Raw genomic sequence first — 24,749 nt, 5'->3', positions numbered from 1 at the left:
TTCAGTTGTTTAATGAAAATACTTATCTTAGTGCTTCAGATATCACAAAAAAAGTAAATTACAGGCCAATATCACTGATGAACACAGATGCCAAAATCCTGAGCAAAATGCAGACAGACTCTAACAATACATTGAAAGATTCATACACCATGGTCAAGTGGGGTTTATCTCAGGGATGCAAAGATTTTTCAGTATACACAAATCAATTGGTGTGATACATCATATAAACAAATTGAAAGATAAAATCCATATGGTAATCTCAGTAGATAGCTCTGAGGAGCTAGCATTGGCAAAAACATGGATCTAGGACCTTACATGATCTTTTTCATGGAACAGTAAACAGTCACTTGTGACCGGGGGTTAGGTGTGTGGAAGATCTAGTGGGAAGTAAGGATCGAGTATGGAGAGGTTGGATTGTGCAAGGCTTTGAAGGGAATAATGGGAAGTTTGTACTTTATGCCGGAGGCTGTGGGTAATGTTTTCAGGTCTTTGAATAGAGGACCAAGATTGGAATCTTTTGGCAAAATAGATGTGATTATTATGTATGTAGGCTATTAGTGGTTCCTGTCAATTTAAAGTCTTGTCTCAGAAGGCTAATGAAAAATATGTGGTTGGAGGAAATAGTCACTGTAATCTAGGGTGTGAAATGGAAACCTTTGGCAGATTGTAGAAATATAAGTCTTTTAAAGTAACCCCTAAGAACTTTTTATAAACACATTTGGGGGTTTTTCATACTTAGAATGTTAAATAAATTTATTAGACAATAACCTTCTCTGTCCAAGAATCTTAACCTCTAGACTGGGAGAAAGGATTAGGTTGCTGTGTGCATGGAAAGGAAGAACTGTGCTTTGCTGGCTGACTGCACCTGTAATTGATGATGGACTTACCGCAGCAAAGTGGGCTTTCGGCCTAAAGGGAAAGCTTTAAGCATATTTTAAAACTGAGCACTTGGTTTCTCTTTTTCAGTCTCTGAAATAATCTGACACAGGGGACTAGCTATTGAGAATGAATCTGTTGTGCTCAGACTTGACTGCCAACTTTTCTGTTTTATACCAAATGACTTGGCTATCTGTTAAGGTTTCTTAAGGTATTCTGTACTCTGTAGCTCAGTGGTAAAGAATCTGCGTGCAGTGCAGGAGACCCGGGTTTGATCCCTGGTTTGAGCAGATCCCCTAGAGAAGGGAATGCCTACCCACTCCATTATTCTTGCCTGGAGAAATCCCATGGACAGAGGAGCTTGGCAGACTACAGTTCATGGGGTCGCAGAGTTGGACACAACTGCACAACTAACACTTAGGCATCTTATATTTTTGTTGATTTCTCCTATTGCTTTTGGAGCTTTTGCATTTCCAACACTTACGACTTCAAATAATTTTTGCATCTAGTTGGAGGAAGGCCTGATGAAAAAATAGGGACTGGTTGACTGCTGGTCGAGTGAGAATTTAAGCTGACAACAGTTGGGTTACTGGCCTGATGAAGTGAACAGTGTTAGTTACTTTTTTTTTTTTTTTGTCTTTGCCTTCTTTTCTTGGTTGTAACAGATGATCTGGCATCAGACTGAACTAGCAACAGAGCTGTGTGTATGTAATAATTGCTAATTTTGTGTTGGTGTGAGTTGGACTTTGCATCCTTCTGATGGGAAAAAAGCAAATTACTGCTTAGTTAATATTCCAGGAAATACTGATGCTATTCTACAGGTATATAGGATTTATATAATATTTATACTTTTCAAGAATATTTCATTTCTGTTATTTCATGCTTCCAACAGCTTTGTAAATGATATAGGGCAAGAATAACTCCTATTTAACAGAAGAGATATTGAGGCATAAATAAAAGACTGGGTTAAGGTTGCTGGCTCAACAAATAAATGACTGGGACAACTTACTAAATTTTATCTTTGAATTGTAGCTTTCAGAAAGTTTTAGAAGAGGGAAAAACTGAATATTCCTCTTTTTTTGTTCTTCTTTATGTTTCAGCGTCGTCTTAGACATCTTCGTAACATTGCTGCCCGGAACATTGTTAATAGGAATGGCCATCAGCTCCTTGATACCTACTTCACACTTCACTTGTGTAACACTGAAAAGGTATACAAAGGTAAGAGAATCTGGACTTGCCACCCACAGATCGTTAGATCTCATTTTTATTCTTTTGTAACGCAAATGATTCTCTGCATCCCTTGCTAGTATTGCTTATTAGAAAACTAAGTTGTCATGCTGTCTGAAAATATTCCTTGAGCAGTTGTTACATATATTGAAGAAACATGTCTTTCGGCTAGTTCTTTTGGATAGCTGAGCCTTACAATGATAAATTTATCATTCCTTTATAATGTTTAATTATTCAGTAGCTGTCATTTGAAATAGGTTACTTGAGTCTAGTATCTAGTACTAATTTGCTTGTCTTTAAAATATAATTGATTCCTTTAGTCTTGTGGTAAAATTTGGACCCAGTTCATATCTTATCATATCTGTAATTCTTTGTGTATATGGACTCATTTTTAGAATTGCATGGTTTCTTTGAATTCATTTCCTCATACTGAAATGTGGATTCTTCCGTAAGTGATAATTCTAAGAGGACATCAGATATTTGATTCAGAATCCCAAGCATCTTTTGAATACATATTACGCAAAAGACACTTTGACATAATCAGTTGACTTATGTTAAAAACTGTAAAAGAAGAAAAATGGTATAATGGCAGGAATATTGTATTAGGATTAAAACTACATTGATATTAGTTCTGGCTATTTCAGCTAGTATATAACTATATACAGCTATGTACCAGTATGTAACTATATACCAACTATATACCAGTATATATACTATATACTGAAATAGCTTGCTATGTAATTTTTGGACAAGGAAAAAAGGACTGTAAATTCCACCATTTTTACAGTTTTATTTTCATTCTTCGGTTTCGTTCTAACCACTGCATATTTTTAAAACAATTGTATTAATCTGAACGAGTAACTCTAGCTACTATAACAAATGCTCTGAGTCGTTCAGTGTCTTGACATAATAAAATTCTTAAACACTAAGTTCAGTGTTTGCGCAATCTCTGGGAGATGTTGAAGGACAGGAAAGCCTGGCGTGCTGTAGTCCATGGGGTCGCAATGAGTCAACACAACTGAGCAACTGAACAAAGTTGCTCAAAAGTGTAGGTGTTACTTATCAGATGCTGGCCTGGCAGTTCTCTTTTGACTGGTGGCTCAGGTATCCAGGCTGCTTCTGTTTTGGAATGATGCTTCTGGTATGGCAAGGGAGAGGGATTATTTGAGGGAGATTTTTAAATGTAAGTGTTCTACATCAATTCCATGACATTCCCTTAGCCGTATATCAGTTACATCATCCTTTTTAGGTGAACAGGGGATGGGAAAATATTGTCTTCTTATGTGTCCAGAAGAAAAATGAAACAGTTTGATCACTATCTGTGCTAAGGTATAAGTATTTTTGCAGATCTTATTACATTTGGTCTGCTGCTCACTAATTGGCTTCATCACTAGCAATATATGACAATGCCAAAGTACTTTACATTTTTTATAGGTTCCATGTAATTAGTTCTTGGTTGTCTTTGTTAGAACTTCTGTGTTCTTGCTCCAGTGTTACCTCTGATAATAGTTACTGACATTGAACTTAGTACATTTTAAGTATTTGGTAAATGATAGCAATTATTATTGGAATTGTAATGTTAACAGGCATAATAGTAGTTTCTAAAGAGTAGTCATGGGACTGGTTGATGACCATGATATAAAAACTTGTCCAAGAGATACAATGAAAACAAAGTGATTTTTTTGTTGTTGTTCTTTTTCTTGTCCTCTCTAGTTCACTTTATATCTTGAGCTTAGAAGTTATTATGGAATATTTCTGTTGGTTTTTTTTTTTTTTGGACTGTTTCTTGAAGTTATTTCAATAAAATGGTTATTAACACAATAAGGGACTAGCAGGTTTCAGACCACAGGGAAGTTCAGTGTCTAGTAGTGGTATTGGGTCTGTCACTGACTGGCAAGCCCTTTGGCTGCAGCATTTAGTTCCTCTTGTGTGCTGTTGATTTATTTCTAAAATGAGAGGATTGATGATTTCTGAAACTTCCCTCTGCTCCAGAATGTCATGGTTGAATGAAGTCTATTGACATAATAGACTTGTTGGGCCCGCATGTTCGGCTCTGTAACTTTTCACTGCCATAGGAGGAACCAGAAAACTCTTTCCTTAGTAAGCCTAATTAATACCACCCTGAAATTAAAAGATGCTTACTCCTTGGAAGGAAAATTATGACCAACCTAGATAGCATATTAAAAAGCAGAGACATTACTTTGCCAACAAAGGTCCATCTAGTCAAGGCTATGGTTTTTCCAGTGGTCATGTATGGATGTGAGAGTTGGACTGTGAAGAAAGCTGACCGCTAAAGAATTGATGCTTTTGAACTGTGGTGCTGGAGAAGACTCTTGCAAATCCCTTGGACTGCAAGGAGATCCAACCAGTCCATCCTAAAGGAGATCAGTCCTGGGTGTTCATTGGAAGGACTGATGCTGAAGCTGAAACTCCAATATTTTGGCCACCTCATGCAAAGAGTTGACTCACTGGAAAAGACCCTGAGGCTGGGAGGGATTGGGGGCAGGAGGAGAAGGGGACGACAGAAGATGAGATGGCTGGATGGCATCACCGACTCGATGGACATAAGTTTGGGTGAACTCCGGGAGTTGGTGATGGACAGGGAGGCTTGGCGTGCTGCGATTCATAGGGTCACAAAGAGTTGGACATGACTGAGTGACTGAACTGAACTGTCTTCTTGGAGCTGTGATGATAAACTTGGATATTCATTGCATGATCATTATGTGGCCCTTGGTGTAGGATGACCACAATGGAAGGCCTATGGGCTCTTCTTAAAAGCCACCTGTACCACCTACCTAGTGGCATCATTTCTCAGTTTCAAAAGAAGTTTGTTTTTGTTTTTTTTTTTTAATTGGAAGAATATCTGAAATGCTGATTTCTTAGTTATTCTTTTATTTCAGCTGAATTCACAGCAGAGCATAAGAAATTATGAGTGAGTCTTTTTGATTTTTGACACTTTTTTTTAGTGCTCTTAGGAGATTGTCTATTTCTCAGGTAGTTCAATTGAACACCATTTATTACATTCTCAGAGAACAAAGCTTTGTGTTAATGGATGAGGAACTAGATTCTAATCCTGCTTCCTTCTTAATCTTGGAAGTTTTATAAAATCAAGTTTGTTCTTCAGCCATAGTTATTTCTCCCCCGTGAAATGTGAGTGCCTGTGCTTTCCTGGAATACCAACCAGTTATTTTGATACACTAGAAGATGACCTCTACATAGTTCAGTTTGGTGGTCTCATGCATGTGTCATAATTTCAAATATCACTTGTCACTCTAACAGCTTACAAATGTGTTTCTTTAGCTTCGCCTCCCCTCTGAACTCATACTCATGTATTCGGTTGCCTACTGTGCATCTCCATTTGGAGCCTAGGAGGTGACTTAAACTTGATAGATTCAACAGTGAGTCTGATGTTCTAACTCTGATCTGTCTCCTGTATTCATCCCTCTGTCAGAAAATGGCAACTCTTTCCATTGGCTTGGCCAGAAACCTTGGAATCACCCTGCATTGTCCTCTTTTATATTCCATACCCAATTTTTCAGCAGATGTTTTTGGTTCTTACTACCAAATGTATCTATAATCTTCTCTTTTCTTACTACCTCCAAACTATCGTGCGTGAGTTGCTGAAGTAGACTTCTAACAGGTCTGTCTGCCCATGCATTCTTTTCAGTGTGGTCTCAACCAAGATCCTTTAAGATGAAAGTCAGGTCCTGTTATTCCTCCCCACAAACCCTCCAGTGGCTTCCTGTTTCATTCAGAGTAAAAGCTGAAGTTCTTTTTGTTTCCTAGGCCTTCATGAACTGGCCGTCTGTCACCTCTTGGCACTTACCTCTTTCTCCTCTTCTAGTTCTCTCTGTTCCATGCCTCCTGCCCTTCTTGCCTTCCTTGAATTCAAATCGGCTTCAGTTTAAGGCACCTGCCCGGACTCTCCTCCTGATGGCCACACGACTAGCTCCTCTGCCTTCTTCCAGGTCTTCACTCCAGATGTTTCCTCAGAGAAACTCTGCTTGATCACTGACTAACCCTTTTAAAAATTGTGACTCTTCTCCCCGTCTATTGTGTTGGATTTTTCTCCACAATACTCCAGATCGTCTGACATAACTGTATGTTTACTTATTTGCTGAATGCATGTCTCTCCACTAAATGTAAGCTCCATTTGAGTAGAAACTTCTGGGTCAGTTTTGTTCACCGCACTGTTTCCAATACTTGGAATAATGCTTGGCACAAAGTAAGCCCCCAGATATTTTCATTTAATTTTTGAATAGCTAATACAGTCCATGGCTCAAAAAATATATATGAAGGTTTATATTAAAATCTTCCTCTCACCTGTTCCATCTTGCTAGTTTTTTGCTGTACCCTGAGATTCTTTATGCAATTGTGAGTAAAAATTGTACCAATTGTATATGTATATATATATTTCTGTGCCTTGCATTTTTCACTTAATATATTTTAGATGTCTTCCCATATAATTTCATAAAGAGCTTCTCTAATTTTCTTTTTTTCTGTTTAGTTTTGCATTGAACAGTTGTGCCATAATTTATTTAACTGACTTCTTTTGATGAGCATTTAGTTGTTCTGGTCTTTTGCTATAAACACAGCGTTACCATGAGCAGTTTCATCGGTATATATTATTTTGTGTGAGTGCTAGTAAGGCTGTGGGGGAAAATTCCAGAGTGGAAGTACAAATATTACAAAATTGTCCTGTTGACATTCCCATCTGCTGTGCATGGGCACCCTTTTCCCTACAGCCTGACCAGCAGACTGTGCAATCAAACTTGTGAAATTTCACCAATCTGATAGTTGAAAAATGGTTTCATAATAGAGTCTAAGTTTGTTTCTTCTTTTTGAGTGAGGTTGAGATACTAAAAAAGCATTTGTTAAATAAATGGAATGCTATATAATAGCATGTTTGACATGCCGTTGGAACCATGCTTTGCAATCTCTGCTTGCTTTGTTTGTTTAGGTCTTAGCATGGATAGAGAAGAATTTGTATCTAATAGTCCCTTTCATGTAAAACTAGTCTTGCATGATATCTTTTTGAAAATTTATTTGTCTAATAGTTTTGCTCAAGTTGAATTAATAAAAATTCATAGAATTATATTAATAACAATGATAGCTTATAAAGTATTGTTAACTCAGTATTTCATTTGAGCCTCATAACAACCCTGTTATTTTCCAGGTGTCATTCTCCTTTAAAGGTGAAGAAACTATGGCCCAGAAAAGTTAATTGACTTGTCCAGGGTCAAGCTTATACATGGTGCATTGGGGACTGGAACTGTTTTTTTCACTTTAAATTCTCCTGAATTCACTATTCTGTTGTGCACCATGTTGCTGATTTCATTGACAATCAAAGTGTAGCAGAGTGATAGACAGTGGAGGCCCACATTTAACACTTTAGAAATTACTTTAGACTCGGTGATTCCTTGCCAAACTGAATGGCTCCTTTGTTGACCCTTCTCCATTAAAATTAGCAAATCCATTTTGAGGGTCTAATGGGGAAAGCAAATTGTTTAGTTTCATTTATGTATATATATAGTTAGTCAGCAAAGTTTTGAAAAAAATAATGCTGTTCATTTTTTTAGAGCTGGAAATATATTTGTTGGAGACTCTTTAATTTAGACACTTTATAGATTAAGCTGAGGAATTCTCTCAAAAGAAAAAAGGAATAGCTTTAATTTTTTTTCATTGCTTTAAAAAGTTTTACATACTTGCAGCAAATTTAGACAATACAAAAGTATATTAAGTGAATATACTTGTACCTTGTAATAACAAGCAACACAATTTTAGCCCTAAAACTCTCCCCGCCCCAGAAACATATTGGGAATGAATTAGAGTATATGTATGCATATTAGAGAAGAACATATGTATATATATACACACATGGACATACATATGTATGTACATTTATGTAGCCAATTTATGATTGGCATTGGTTAACTGTTGGGAAAAAATGAAAAGAGTAATACTGAGGGTTGGGGTTCCCTTGTGGTCCAGTGGTTAAGAATCCAACTGCCAGTGCAGGGGACATGGGTTTGATCCCTGCTCTGGGAAGATCCCACGTGCTGTGGAGCAGCTAGGCCCCTTGTGCCACAGCTACTGAGCCTGCGGTGGACCCTGCAAGCCACTACTGCTGAGCCCGTGTGCTGCAGCTACTGAAGCCCGAGTGCCTAGAGCCTGTGTTCTGTGACAGGAGCAACCACAGCGGTGAGAAGCCTGTGCACCGCAGTTAGAGTAGCGCTGACTCTCCGCAACTAGAGAAACGCCGCATGCAGCAATGAAGACCCAGCACAGCCAGTGAATTAACTAATTAAAAAAACACAAATGTGTAGGGTTGGCTACTGTTAAGTGGGACTGTAAATTGGTACAGTGTTTATAGAGAACAATCTGGCAATATCTATCAAATTCAAGCTTTTTTTTCCTTTTATCTTGCAATTTCACTTAGAATATATATCTTTCAAAGATTATATATAATATTACTTGAAATATCCAAAAACTATCAGTAACTTAAATATTCATCAAGAAAACTTTCCTTTTAAAAACAATTAGAATTATCCCTTCTCTTATTTAAAGTAATTGTTCAAAATAGAAAAATTTAAAAACTGCCAAGCAATAAATAAAAGTAAGCAGCCTAACCCTATCACTTAAGATAAATGTTGTTCATGTAATTGTAAAAATTTGGATCCTGTGGTAAATTCTCTCATAGAACTTGTTTTTTTCATTAGTGTGTTGTGGCTATCTTGCCAAAAAATAGGATGATTATCACTATTACTATTTTTTAAGGGAAGACAAGCATAGAATAGTATAGATGCTGTGTTTTGTGAAGAAACATTTTAACCAAAAGACCTTGCCCATTAGAACTTTATATCCAGGTCCACTTTTCCTTTACTGCTTGATGATTCCCAAACTTCAGTCTTGTGGACTACTTTGGCAAGTTTTACTCTCTTTGAATTTCATCTCTAGTGCTACATACTGAATATATTTTAAGAAGTCCATTTTTCCACAGTCTGTGAAGTTGTTGATTCAATCAAAATTTTACTGAGTGCCTACTCTGTGCCAGGAATAGTTTTTATGTGTTGAGGAGACAGCAGTTATACAAAACAAATGGTATTGCCCTTATGGAGCTTACTATTAGGGGTTGGGTATATGAGTCATAAATTTCAATGTTAGAAAAAAGTAAAGTTTATCCACGTATCACCTAAGAGTCGTCTCATGTATCAGTGATATGTGCATCACCCATGGGGAATATTGCCCGATAGCAGCATACGGGTACAGAGTCCTTGTAGGCTCTGCATTGACAGAGCATCACAGCGTAACTTTGGCAGAGACAACAGAGGCAGTATTGAAGGGTTCTTAGGAATGTCTGTCTGAACCTCTGACACAGTCTTTCTTTTGATTGTATCTTCACTGAACCTCTGACACAGTCTCTCTCTTAATTGTATCTTCAGGTTTTGTAACATTTACAGTATAAATGAAGGTGTATAGAATCATGGAATTTTAGTGATTACAGAAGGCCTTGATTATTAGTCTGATTGTCAAAAGTGTCATGAAGAAATGGGCCCAGGGGAATGAGAGCAGAACGTTAATGACATGTAGAGCTAGAACTTTGGTCACCTGGTTGCTAGATGAGTGTTCTTTCCACAGTACTACAATGGATAATCACTGGAGATGTTTGAGACAAGCGGAGCATATGGAATTGGTTGTAGACGATGGCAGTAGTTAAGGGAGAATAAAGTCTGAGTTTTTAAGGCCTTACCTTAGACTCTGGGGTAAAAGGAGCCAGTCAGGGAAAAATAAACTAAATTAAATCTTAATAGATTTTGACCTTTCTTTACCAGTGTTTTTCCCTTTAAAACTTTTTAATTTTAGACAGGGTCTTACTGTGTAGCACAGGGAACTATATTCAATATCCTATAATAAACTGTAATGGGAAAGAATATGAAAAAGAATAAATATTTGTATATGTACAACTGAATCACTTTGCTGTATATTAGAAACTAACACATTGTAAATCAACTATGCTTCAATTAAAAAACTTTTATTTCATAATTATCTGTATTTTAATTTTTACAGATAAATATATAGAGAGACCCTTGAAAATGTTTGAAGTGTTGGTTTTTTTTTTTTTTTTTTAACTAGAGCATATGTTAAAAAATTTATGGGATTAAGAGTTAGTGAGCTTATTTTCTTCCACATCACTTATTGTTCTTTTTCTTCTTTTCCAGAATTTTATAGGAGTGAAGTGATTAAGAATTCCTTGGTAAGTTTGCTTTCTGACAGGTGCATATGACTAAGCCTATGACTCCTATTTTAGAAAATGCTGAGACATAAAATAAGTTGAAGTTCAGTTCTGGTATTATATTTCTACAGTTAAATCTTCTGCTCAATTATTGCTTAAATCTTCACTGATTTGTTCATTGATGTATCTCTAGTGCTTAGAGCATGCCTGGCACAAAGTAGGTGCTTGATAAATATTTACTGAATGCAATGACACTTTTTCTGTTAAAAACCTTTTTTTTTTTTCAAATCATTCTATAATTCTGTCATTTCTGTTTGCTCTTGAGGTTTTTAACTATTTAACTTTCCAAACATCATAATAAATGATGTTTTTGTATGTAGTTCTTAAGAATTTTATGGCTAGGGCCATTGTATAGGATCTTTCTACTTATTTTTTGGCCATAGAGTTGCTCAAGGAGAAAGTTGGAAATGTCCTACTTTTGCGAATGGGTACACTAGATAATTTGCATGATGATTCAATTTGGCCACGTTAATAAAAAGAAAAGCTTTATGGTACTGATAACATTCTTATAACAATCCAGCCATATTGGATTTAGCCCCTGTCCACTTTTTCAGCCTTGTCTGCTGATGGTTTTTCTCACTAAGCCTTGTGTTCCAGGCTTACCTCATTTTTTCAGTGCTTCAAACAGGTCAAACTTACCTTGTTCCTTATGCCTACAGCACCTGTTTGCTTGCTTCTTTACCTTGCTGAAGAACCCTTTGAGGTTTGAGCTATGTCACTTCAGCCTGGCCTTCTATGACTATTCCATCTAAAGTAGTTCCCTTTCCACTCTTTTTCACATCACTCTGTTTTATTTTCTTTAGAGCATTTATCACTGTTGGAAACTCTTGCCCATTTATCTGTTTATTATGTCTCCCACTTACAAGTATGAAGTTTCATGAGAGTAGGGACCTTGCCAGTCTTGTTCACCTTTGAAACCCTAGAGTCTAGAATATTGTAGATGCTCAGTAAATATTCGTTAGATGAATAAATGGATAACCACAATGTGTTATCTCTACAGAATCCTTTTACGTATGTTATCTCATTTTGATCCTTAGAGCAACTTGTAGACAGGGTAGGTCTTAAGACACTGACATCCAGAGAGTCTCTGACTTTTGCAGAGTCACAACAATTGTGGGACCAGAACTCAAATCCAGGCCCTCCATCTTCAAGTCTCTACTACTCTTTCCTCTTCATCAAGCTGTCATCTTTTTTTTTTTTTTTGGCCATGCCATGTGGCTTGGGGCATCTTAGTTCCCTGATCAGGGACTGAACCCAGGCCCTGAACAGTGAGAGCTTAAAGTCCTGACCACTGAACTGCTGGGAAAACCAGCTGAGCCACCAGGGAAGCCTGACATATAGTAGCTGCTAAATATTGTTTCTGCTCCTATCCTGGCTCAGTTGGAGACAGAAATGGTCTACAGAGAGGTGGGGAGGGTAGGTTTAAGGAGCAAATAGAGTAGAAGGACTCCTCAATTTATTCTACTCCCTTTACTATAGTGAAAACTCAATTTTCTCAAATTAAATATACATGTGTAACCAGTATCCAGATCAAGAAGTAGAATATTTTCAGTGCCCCAGAAGCCCCCTTATACCGTCTTCAGTTACTACTCCTCTCTTACTTTTAACATGGGGTTCCCTGGTAGCTCAGCTGGTAAAGAATCCGCCTGCAATGTGGGAGACCCTGGTTCAATTCCAGGGTTGACAAGATCCCCTGGAGAAGGGAACAACTTACCCACTCCAGTATTCTGGCCTGGAGAATTCCATGGACTGTGTAGTCCATGGGGTTGCAAAGAGTTGGACATGACTGAGTGACTTCCACTTTTCTGACTTTTAACACCATAAATTAATTTACCCGTTTGTGAGCTTTGTAGAAATGGAATCATATAGTGTCTGTTCTTTTGTGTCTGACTTTGATGTTTTAACTGTATATTGTAAGAGTCATTCATATTGTGAGGTATACTTGTTTTCTCTGTTGTCTTTTGTTGTGTGAATATACCAGAAGTTATCCGTTCTTCTGTTGCTGGGAATTTGGTTAGTTTCTGGTTTTGTTTGTTTGTTTTCTGGCCATGTTGCATGGCATATGGGATTTTAGTTACCGGACCTGGGAATGAACTTGTGCCCCCTGTAGTGGAAGCGTGGAGTCTTAACCACTGGACTACTGGGGGAAGTGCTTGTTTCTAGTTTTGAGCTAATATGAATAGTACTACTGTGGATATTCTTGGATATATCTGTTGGTTGAATGTTTGTATGCATTTCTGTTGCGTATATAACCAGAAGTGGGCTTGCTTGGAATATGCATATTATAAGCTTTAGTATATATTGCTAAATAGTTTAAAGTTGCTGTTTTGTTTACATTCTCATTAGCAGTCTATGAAAGTTCTTTCTGGTTATTCTACATTATTATGAATACTTGATATTTTAAAAATGTGTTGAATGTAAATTATTGATAGATATTATATATAGGATTGTTTGAATTTAAATCAAGAGATTTTTAACTGACAGACTAAGCACATGTAGTGTCAGTAGTGTCAACACTTAAAAGAATTGATATTAAGAATGACTATATACTGCTATGTATACTAATGAGGTCCCTGTATAGCACAGGGACCTCAGTGCTCTGTGGTGACCTATATGGGAAGGAAATCGAAAACAGGGGATATATGTATATGTATAACTTATTTACTTTGCTGTACAAAAGAAAGTAACACAGCATTGTAAAGTAACTATACTACAATTTAAAAAAAACACAAAAAGACAATTAAGGTTGTGCCTGTAGATAGTGACACCTGATGACTGCCACCTAGTGGTCAACGAGTACAGGACCTTACTGATTTTAACACTTCTAAAGTCAGAATTTATCTTACGATGGAAGAAAAATGTTACAATGGAAGATGGAAGAAAAATCTTACAATGAAAGAAAAGAGTAAAAAAGTTGGCTTAAAACTCAACATTCAGAAGATTAAGATCATGGCATCTGGTCCCATCACTTTATGGCAAATAGATGGTGAAACAGTGGAAACAGTGAGAGACTTTATTTATTTGGACTCCAAAATCACTGCACATGGTGACTGCAGCCATGAAATTAAAAGACACTTGCTCCTTGGAAGAAAAATTATGACCATCCTAGACAGCTTATTAAAAAGCAGAGACATTACTTAGCCAACAAAATTCTGTCTAGTGAAAGTTATGATTTTTCTAGTAGTAATGTATGGATGTGAGAGTTGGACTATAAAGAAAGCTGAGCACCGAAGAATTGATGCTTTTGAATTGTGGTGTTGGAGAAGACTCTTGTGAGTCCCTTGGACTGCAAGAAGGTCCAACCAGTCCATCCTAAAGGAAATCAGTCCTGAATAGTCTTTGGAAGGACTGATGCTGAAGCTGAAAATTCAATACTTTGGGCTACCTGATGTGAAGAACTGACTCATTTGAAAAGACCCTGATGCTGGGAAAGATTGAAGGCAGGAGGAGAAGGGGACAACAGAGGATGAGATGGTTGGATGGCATCACTGACTCAATGGACATGAGTTTGAGTAAACTCTGGGAGTTGGTGCTGGACAGGGAGGCCTGGTGTGCTGCAGTTCATGGGGTCACAAAGAGTCAGACACGACTGAGCAACTGAACTGAACTGAAAGTCAGAATTTATCTTACAATGGAAGAAAAATAATTTGTTAGACTTGATGATAAATTGGAATGTGTTTGTGTGTTGAGAAGTCGCTCAGTTGTCTCCAACTCTTCGCGACCCCATGGATTGTAGCCTACCAGGTTCCTCCGTCCATGGGATTTTCCAGGTAAGAATCCTGGAGTGGGTTGCCATTTCCTTCTCCAGGAGGTCTTCCCGACCCAGGGATTGAACCCGGGTCTCCTGTGTTGTAGGCAGACGCTTTACCATCTGAGCCATCAGGGAAGTCCATAAATTGGAATATGTTAGATGGTAATAAATATAATTGAGTAAAATAGTGTAGTGAAGTATCTGGCAGGGGTAGCGGCTGAATTTCTGTGGTAGTCACATGAAAGGTCTCATTTGAGCAGACAGCTGAAAAAAATGAGGGAACATACCATGTATCAGAGGATGAGATGGTTAGATAGCATCACTGAGTCAATGAACATGAACTTGAGCAGACTCCAGGAGATAGTGGTAGACAGGGAAATGTGGTGTGCTGCAGTTCATGGTGTCGCAAAGAGTCAGGTACGATTTAGTGACTGGACAACAACTACCATGTATCTAAGAGGGGAAGACTGTTCCAGGCCAAGAAGTAGGAAAACATGAAGGTAGGCGTGTACTTGAGGTTTTCAAGGAATGGCTAAGAAGTTAGTATGGCCGGAGTGGAGTGAGTGGTTTGAGATTTTGACAAGCTTGACAGAGATAGGGAAAAAGGAACTGAGGATCAGGACAGCAGAGGAAATGACCTGGAGAGATAGCAGATAGTAAAGGGGTGGATGGCATGGGAATGAGTTTTTGAGAGGTAACACAAAATTGAGGACAGCTAGTGAACAAGGACCCCCAGCATATTCATTTTTCTATTTTCTAACGACCCTAGCACAGTGAAGTCCAGTGTCTATTGCATTAACTAGAATAATCCACTGTTGACAGGCTAGATGGTGGAGCTGTGTCTCCAAGTTATATGTCAGAGTCCTGATTTCTTCTCAGATATATTTAGCATTGAACAGTTAATGGTGAATGTATCATTCAGCTTTCTTATCTCAGGGTTCAGCTAACCATACCCTCCAAACTAGTTATTTATTGACGTTTGGTTCAGGGGGAAGTTAATATTCTTAACATTATTGAAGGGCCACTGGTTAATTAAAAACTAAAATAATTGAAGTGGTAAGAATGCTGCTGCTGCTAAGTTGCTTCAGTCGTGTCCGACTCTGCAACCCCAGAGACGGCAGCCCACCAGGCCTCCCCATCCCTGGGACTCTCCAGGCAAGAACACTGGAGTGGGTTGCCATTTCCTTCTCCAATGCATGAAAGTGAAAAGTGAAAGTGAAGTCGCTCAGTCGTGTCCGACTCTAGCAACCCCATAGACTGCAGCCCACCAGGCTCCTCCGTCCACGGGATTTTCAGGCAAAAGTACTGGAGTGGGGTGCCATTGCCTTCTCCAGTGGTAAGAATGGAAGTAACTAAATTCTCTAAATTGGATTTTGTACATACGTAAAAGTAGAGGCAAATTGCGTAATGAACCTACATGAAAGTGAAAGTGGCTCAGTCATGTCCAACTCTTTGAGACCCCATGGACTATACAGTCCATGGAATTCTCCAGCCAGAATACTGGAGTGGGTAGCCTTTCCCTTCTCCAGGGGATCTTCCCAACCCAAGGATCAAAGCCAGGTCTTCCACATCGCAGGCAGATTCTTTACCAGCTGAACCACAAGGGAAGCCTGAGAATACTGGAGTGGGTAGCCTATCCCTTCTCCAGCGGATCTGCCTGACCCAGGAATTGAACTAGGGTCTCCTGCATTGCAGGCAGATTCCTTACCAGCTGAGCTATCAGGGAAGCCCAGTGAACCCATGTGCACCATTTTTAACAATTATCAAGTTAATTATTGTGTCTTTTATTTTTTACGAAAAAGTTTTTCTTTTTTATTAGAAAATTAAAAATCTCACGGTGGCAGGAAGAAGAGTGATAGCTGTTTCCTGTGTGTTTGGAAGTCTGTCTCTTTCACAGCATTGTGCTGCGCCCCTTCTCCTGGTTAAATGTCTCTTAGAGGCTAACAGAGGTCAGTGATAGGCCTTATAATTGAATAAACAAAGTTCTAGAGCATGTGCTTTTAGGGAAAGCATGTGACAGAGTTATCAGGACCAAAACTTCTGTTTGAATTGAGACTGCCTGAGATATTTTTAAATCTTTGGGAAAAAATTGACTGGACAATATAAATACTTTTTATGAGTTACTGGCTTGAGGGGTTGTCACAGAAGTGTATGTTCTAATTGAACTGAATTAACATTTCATCTTTGTGTGTGTATGTGAGACAGAGAGAGAGCGTGCACGAGAGAGAGAGAGAGAGAGAGAGAGAGCGAGCGTGCGCATGAGCGAGAGTGAGAAAGAGAGAAGGGAGTTGGATCCTCTTGCTTAGCCGTTTTATGTTACTTTGTGTTAAACTTCATCATCATGCAATTATAAGACCAGGGAAGAACAGGATTCTTTGGGAACATGTAGGAATGTCATTTATCTTAGTTTGGTGAGGGTGATTAGGAGAGGCTTCTTACAATAAGTAATTCCTAAGTTGAGACATGAAGGATGAATAAAGGTGAATGAGACAAAGGAGAGAGAATTTGGGGCTGGGGAATAATTACTGTTGTGAATTTAGTATGCCATTCCTGAGAGTTATCTTGTATGTTTTGGGGAAGTTGGAACAGCTTTTATGAATTCTTAGTTGTGTTTCTTGTGACTGTTAATTTGTTTTTGAGTGATAACATAGTGACAACATGTTTGTATTTTGAAACTTTTCTGTATATGTATTCCTTTAATAAATAAGAAGTATCAGTTGAACAGTGTTTTAGAGAAATTGCCTAGATAATAAATAATAATTTTAGATTCTCCTGGAGGTGAGCTTTTCAAAGCCATAAATATCCTAATATCCTGCCACTATACTTTCAGTGAATAAGATATAGGTCCCTAAATGATGTTAGTACTTGAATAATTTGTTCCATCTAGACATGGGCTTATATGTATAGGTTAAATGTAGAAAATCATCTAGATGTTTACAGTAACATTATTAGGCAGTAGAGTCTTTAATATGTGGCAGACCATATCTGTATCTGAGTGCACCAGCTCGGGAATGATTGGTCGTTGTCTGGCAGCTATTCTATAAAATTATAAAGGAAGGTCATTGTAATGAGAAGATTGACAATAGTTCTGCTGTATTAATGTTCTATTGGTTTAAAATGTTGGTTCAGGCCATCAATTCAGCCACAGAAACAACTTCAAAAGACTACTCTCCTTTCAAAGACTTTTAATTAGTTTTAGAATGAAGTATTCTTTGTGCCCATCATCCCACCTCTTAAATATGGCCCTTCATATTTAAGGGCCATACATTCACCAGGTCTTTTTTTTTTTTTCCATTTTGGAAAGGGGTGGTTATTTCATGCTTTTTCTGCTGAGAATTTGAAATTACGCTATTTCATATTCCAAAGCACATGGAGTTTAGTTGAGAGATGACCTTATACATAGGGGAGTAAATGGCTGTCTTTTTAGGCGGTTAATCCTCCAACTCCTGTCTTCAGGCTTTAGGGCCCGAAATGACATCATGAAGAGATACCTTTGTTTTTAATCTCTGTAGATACCTCCTTGTAAGATGCTGTATTTTTCCCATTATTGAATCTTTGAAAATTTTTGTCTTATTACTTTGTATTGTGATACAGCACACATTACAGTAAAGGGCACAAATAATAGCCTGGTGACTTTTCACAGGGAACAGATCCATGTAACCAGATCAAGAACAACAGCATTATTTTGTGTTCTCCCTCCAGTTACTACCTCCTTCCAAAGACCACCACTATCCTGACTTCTAGATTAGTCCTGCTTGCTACTGAACTTTTATATGGCATATGCTCTTTTGCTTAGCATATTAGTGAGATTCATACGAATTATTTATTAATTCTGTATGTATGTGTCCTTTGGCAAGTATGTGTCTCTATTTTCTGTTAGGTATCTACGTAAGAGTGAAACTAAGTGCTGAATCGTAGGTGTTTTCAGCTCTAGTAGGTGTTGCCAGATAGCTTTCCAAAGTTGCTTGTACCAGTTACATCCTTACCAGCAGTGTGAAGTTTTTAGTTGCTCCACATTCTTGCCCAAACTTGTTATTATTTGTTTTGAAAATTTGAGCCATTCTGGTGGGCTAGTGGTATTATATTGTGATTTTATTTTACATTTCCTCATGTATTATTCTAATTGATCACCTTTTCCAGTGTTTATTGGCCATTTTGATATTCATTTTTCTCAATTTATATATTTATGAAGTGCCTGTTCTGGAGAAACAGTGCCAGTTAGTGTCAATTAAAAATAAACACATTCTGTGCAAGGATTTGGCTTTTTTTTTTTTTTTAAATGTTTATGAGAGCTGTTCAGTCTCATTTTATAGTTTAGTCTTTTTTTCTTCTTTCCTGATTTGATTATCTCAGGTTTTGTGCAGTTGGTTTGTTGAATTCTACTCTGTGGTTTCACTCATGCCTGTGAGTATATAGCTTTTTTGTTGTTCAAGCTCAATGCGGAGGACTTCTCGTAGACCTGAGTGAGACCTGGGTGTGGGCTTTGAATTATGTTCTTGTCTCTCTTTAAGACTGCCCAAACCAACGCCTCAAGTTTATATACGTTGGCAAATTCCTTTAAGGGAAAAGTCCTCTAGATTTACATTTATTTCTTCGAGTTCTAGCTTTCCTTTTTGGCTTGGAAAATCTTCAGTGATGATGGTGGTTATATTTTAGCCAGCGTTTTTAATTGTTTTCAGTGGGAGGACCGTCTAGCTTGCCATTATCAGAAATGGATGGTTGCCTTCCATTCATGTGTGAAATCTGATCTTGTTGTTTCGTAGTTACTCATCATGTTATACTCATAATATTTTTGTCTTTCTTTATTGCCTATATTTTCAATAAATTTATCTAAACATAACTTTGGCTTCTTAAATAATTGACTACCTTCAAAGAAAGATTTGCTGGTATCAAATACTTCAGTATATATTTCCTACAAACAAGGACAATCTCTTATATAATTACATTAAAATGACTAAAATCAGGAAAGTATAACATTGACACAGTACAGTTAAGCACAGTCCTTCATCCTCTACCCTCCAGGTATAGTTGACAAAAATTGTGTGTATTAAGATATGCAACATGATGTTTTGGTTTATCTATACATATATGTATATATATATATATACACACACACACACACACATAGGTATATCTATATATACAGGTATATATATATTATCTATACATATATATTGCAGAAGGAAATGGCAACCCAGTCCAGTGTTCTTGCCTGGAGAATCCCAGGGACAGCGGAGCCTGGTGGGCTGCTGTCCATGGGGTCGCACAGAGTCGGACATGACTGAAGTGACTTAGCAGCAGCAGCAGCATACATATATATACTTATATATATGTAGTAAAATAATGACCAAAATCAAACTGATTAATATATCTATTACCTCCCATAGTTAACTGTCTTTTTTTGGTAGTGAGAATGCTTAGTACTCTCTTAGCAAACTTCAAGTATACAATATAGTGTTATTAACTTTAGTCACCATGTTGTACATTTGATTTCCAAGATGATTTCATCTTGCAAAACTGAAACTTTGTACCCTTATACCCTTTGGCCAACATCTCCCCATTTTGTCCAACCTTCAACCCCTGGCAGCCACCATTATACACCCGTTTTTATGAGTTTGACTTTTAGATTCCACATGTAAGTGATATTACGCAGTATTTCACTTTCTGTTTCTGACTTATTTCACTTATCATACTGTCCTTCAGTTTCATCCGTGCTTTTGCAAATGGCAAGATTTCCTTTTTAAGGCTGAATAATGTTCCACACGTATATGCATGACATTTTCTTTATTCATTCATCTGTTGATTAACGCTTGGGTTGTACATGTATTTGACTATTGTGAATAATGCTGCAGTGAACACGGGAGCACTTCTATCTCTAAGACACTTACATTTCCTTTGAGTATCTACCCAGAAGAGGGATCACTGGATCATAAGGTAGTTCTATGGTAAATTTTTTGAGTTACTTCCGTAGTGTTTTCCAAGTGGCTGTACCAATTTAGGTTTCCACCAATTAATCCCTAGTCCTTATTCAGGTGTTGTCAACTCTCCAAGACTTAATCTAGAAACACTTTGTCTTTAGTTGTCATGTTGCTTTCTTCTTAAGTTTGGACAGTTCTTTAGCCTTTTCGGGTGTTCTGACTTCAGCGTTCAGAACCATCAGTTCAGTCTCTCAGTCGTGTCCGCCTCTTTGCGACCCCATGGACTGCAGCATGCCAGGCTTCCCTGTCCATCACCAACTCCTGGAGCTTCCTCAAATTCATGTCCATTGAATTGGATGTCCACCCAACCATCTCATCCTCTGTCGTCCTCTTCTTCTGCCTTCAGTCTTTTCCACCATCTGGGTCTTTTCCTAAGAGTCAGTTCTGCGTATCAGGTGGCCAGAGTATTGGAGCTTCAGCTTCACCATCAGTCCTTCCAGTGAATATTCAGGACTGATTTCCTTTAGGATTGCTTGGTTTAATCTCCTTGCAGTCCAAGGGACTCTCAGGATTCTTCTTCAGCAACAAAGTGTAAAAGCATCAGTTCTTCGGTGCTCAGCTTTCTTTATGATCCAACTCTCATATCCATACACAACTACTGGAAAAGCCATAGTTTTGACTATTATTGGACCTTTGTTGGTAAAGTAATGTCTCTGCTTTTTAACATGTTGTCTAGGTTTGTCATAGCTTTTCTTCCAAGGAGCAAGCGTCTTTTAATTTCATGGCTGCAGTCACCATCCACAGTGATTTTGGAGCCCAAGAAAATAAAGTCTCTCACTGTTTCCATTGTTTACCTATCTGTTTGTCATGAAAAATAGGACCAGATGCCATGATCTTAATCTTAGTTTTTTGAATGTTGAGTTTTAAGCCAGCCTTTTCACACTCTTCTTTCACTTTCATCGAGAGGTTCTTTAGTTCCTCTTTGCTTTCTGCCATAGGGTGGTGTCATCTGCATATCTGAGGTTATTGGTATTTCTCCCTGCAATTGATTCTGGCTTGTGCTTCATCTAGTTTGGCATCTTGCATGATGTACTCTGCATATAAATTGAATAAGTAAGGTGACAGTATACAACGTTGACCTACTCCTTTCTCAATTTGGAACCAGTCCCTCCATTTAAAACCATACAGACCAATTATTTTGTAGACTCTTTCAGTTTGTTTGATGTTTCTTCATGATGAGATTCAGGTAATGCATTTTTGGCGGGAAAACTATACCTGTAGTGCTGTAATCTTTTCAGTGCTTAGTTTTAAGAGGCACCTGTTGCTGGTTTGTCCCAATTTGTCACCTGATTAAGGTAATTCCTGTCAGGTTTCTCCACTGAGAAGTTATAATTTTTCCATTTATAATTAATAAGTAATTTGTGAGGGAGAAACTTTGAGACTTTTTACATATGATGCTTCTTATCAACTGTTTGCTTACCAGTTTTAGCATCCATTGGTGATTTTCTAATTTCCATCTTTCCTTTTATTATTTATTAGTTGGCAATTTAACTTTCTCTCCCATTTAATTAATTAATTATTAATCTGTATCATTATGGACTCAAAGATTCTTATTTTATTCAGTGGGTTATAATCTATTATTATAGTTTATTTTGATGCTTACATTATCCTGCATTTGGTTAGTGAGAGCCCTGTAAATTGATTCCTATGTCCTTTTGATATGTCGACATCATTGAGTACTTCCTGACATTCTGGCTTGAGATATTCCAGACTCATGTTGTACCCTTCCTGCCGTAGCTCTGGAATCAGTTTTCTCCCCAAGGAACCCTTGGTTCTCTTTTTTTGAGATTGCTAAATAGACAGTAAGATCTGAGCATGCTCATTGTTACTAGTGTGCTCATTACTTCTGGCCTTTCTTAAGGGACTGAGCTAGGAACTCACACACACACGCACACACACAGTATATCTATTGCTCTTTCTTTTAAAAACCATGCATTCACACCAATATCTCCAATTTCAGTCCAGCTGAACTCTCAATTCATTTGTTACTCCATTCTCTGACAGTGAAAAACCTGGCTTCCACTGACCTCCACATCTTTGCTCAGGCTTAGAATTCACAAAAAGTGGCCTCAGAATTACTAATCCTTACCACTATAAGAAGCAAACCTATACTTTGGAGTTCAGTGTCTATTTCCTTAATTAAAAGTCATATACAGTGAAATGCACAAATTTTAACTATTTTGTTTGCTGAGTTTTGGTAAGTGCATACATACTTTGTCAAGATATATACATTTCCTATCATTCCAGAAAGTTCTCTTATGCCCAGAAGCTGGTCTCCCCACAAGAGGAAATCATTTGTCACCACAGATTTGTTTTACTTGTTTTAGAACTTCATATAAATGAAATCATCATAGAATATTTTTTCATATTGTTTTACATTCTTGCCTTGTCTTTTCAGCTGTACTTCTTTGCATTACTTTTTAAATCATTACTTTAGGATTGCTGTATGTACTTCATGTAAACAGGAGAACCTTGCAACAGAATAGTTCCAGTTGTCTACCTTCTCTAATTTATGCTATTACATTTGTATATATGAATCTATACATATGTTATAAAACTCTTTATACAGTTATAACTTTTACTTTAAACAGTCATATATGATATAAATAAAATAAGAAAAATAGATAGTCTTTTATATTTACTCACTCTTTACCATTGCCAGTGCTTTTTATTCCGTCTTAGAGAGCCAGGTTTCTGTCTGGTGTCATTTTTCTTCAGTGTAAAGAATTTTTTGAGCATTTTTTGTAGTACAGGTCTGCCTACTTATTCCTAGACCTTAATGTTCATCTTCATATTTAAATGAAATTCTACTCCTATTTGGGCTTCCCTGGTAGCTCAGCTGGTAAAGAATCTGCCTGCAATGAAGGAGACCCTGGTTCGATTCCTGGGTCAGGAAGATTCCCTGGAGAAGAGATAGGCTACCCACTCCAGTACTCTTGTGCTTCCCTGGTGCCTCAGATGGTAAAGAAACCGCCTGCACTGCAGGAGACCTGGGTTCAGTCCCTGGGTTGGGAAGGTCTCTTGGCAGAGGGCATGGCTACCCACTCCAGTATTCTTGGGCTTCCCAGGTGGCTCAGATGGTAAAGACCCCGCCTGCAATGCCGGAGTCCTGGATTCAATCCCTGGGTTGGGAAGATCCCCTGGAGGAGGGCATGGCAACCCACTCCAGTATTCTTGCCTGGAGAATCCCCACAGAGGAGCCTGGCGGGCTGTAGTCCATGGGATCACAGAGTTGGACACATTGAGCCACTAAGCACACTACCCCTATTTAGCAGGGTTGCTAAAACAATTTTGGTGGGATAGAGACAGGGTGGGGGTCATATCAGAATGGAGTTCTGATGATCTTAGGTTGAAATTCATGAGTGCTGTGGAATCCATATAAAACTGCACAGTGAGCTTATTGTGTTATCATCATGCTATTTATTGATAATCTTTTGGTGTCCTCAGACATCCATTTTGGTTAAGTGGGCATTCATTCACTCACTCAGCAAATATTTATTGAGCACATACCAGGAACTTTTCAAACTTTGGGGATCTTGTGGTAAACAAATCAGGCAATGTTCCTGTCTATCAGAGCTTTTATTTTAGTACAGGGAAATCAGAAAATAAAAATATACAAGCAAAATACATACAAGTGAAAAAGATCAGACATAAACACCATGAAACTAGAAGTCCTGTTCCCTCTCCTGAAACGTCAGCAGTTAAATTCACAAAAACACATACATCAATATATCCCCTAAACCAAAAATACTGCCCTGGTCCCCTCCCCACTTTGGTCAGGAAAAAAACTGTCACGAAGCAAAGATCAGTTACCCTTATATGAGGGCTGTTTGATTTACTGATTTATATAATATGAAAATTGATAATTTAATGAGATTAATTAGTTATGTTCAGTAATGAGAGCCCTAACAGTTAAAGTAGGGGAAATAGCAAATCAAGACAATGAGATATCATCTCATACCAGTCAGAATGGCCATCATCAAAAAATCTACAAACAATAAATGCTGGAGTGGGTGTGGACAAAGGGAACCCTCTTGCATTGTTAGTGGGAAAGTAAATTGGTAACAACCACTATAGAGAACAGTATGGAGATTCCTTTAAAAAACTAGGAATAAAACTACTATATGACCCAACAATCCCACTGCTGGGCATATACCCTGTGCTGTGCGCTTAGTTGCCCAGTCATCTCCAACTGTTTGTGACCCTGTGGACTGCAGCCCGCCAGGCTCCTCTGTTCATGGGGATTCTCCAGGCAAGAACGCTGGAGTGGGTTGCCATGCCCTCCTCCAGGGAATCTTCCCAACCCAGGGACTGAACCCAGGTTTCCTGCATTGCAGGTGTATTCTTTACCATCTGAGCCACCAGGGAAGCCCAAGAATACTGGAGTAGGTAGCATATCTGTTCTCTAGGGGATATTCTCGACCCAGGAATTGAACCAGGATCTCCTGCATTGCGGGTGGATTCTTTAAAAAGACGCATTACCCCAGTGTTCATCGCAGCACTATTTCCAGTAGCTAGGACATGGAAGCAACGTAGATGTCCATCACCAGATGAATGGATAAGGAAGTTATGGTACATCTATACAGTGGAATATTAATCATAAAAAGGAACACATCAGAGTTAA

The 24,749-nt window shown here is 38.1% G+C and overlaps 1 protein-coding gene across 2 annotated transcripts in view; it reads left to right on the top strand.

The window, feature by feature from the left end:
• Positions 1-24,749, top strand: part of UVRAG (UV radiation resistance associated) — a 329,275-nt gene that overhangs the window by 34,764 nt on the left and 269,762 nt on the right. Inside the window, exons 2-3 of one of the 2 annotated variants that reach the window (XM_027562853.1) lie at positions 1,977-2,094; positions 10,323-10,357. In XM_027562853.1, coding sequence (XP_027418654.1) covers positions 1,977-2,094; positions 10,323-10,357 — 153 coding nt within the window. The remainder of the gene's footprint in view (positions 1-1,976; positions 2,095-10,322; positions 10,358-24,749) is intronic. The other variant, XM_027562854.1, reaches the window with a different exon arrangement.

The sequence above is a fragment of the Bos indicus x Bos taurus genome, chromosome 15, assembly GCF_003369695.1.
Source record: "Bos indicus x Bos taurus breed Angus x Brahman F1 hybrid chromosome 15, Bos_hybrid_MaternalHap_v2.0, whole genome shotgun sequence".
NCBI classification, from domain to species: Eukaryota; Metazoa; Chordata; class Mammalia; order Artiodactyla; family Bovidae; genus Bos; species Bos indicus x Bos taurus.
Note: the sequence above shows the minus strand (reverse complement) of the source record. Positions and strands in the feature narration are given on the sequence as shown.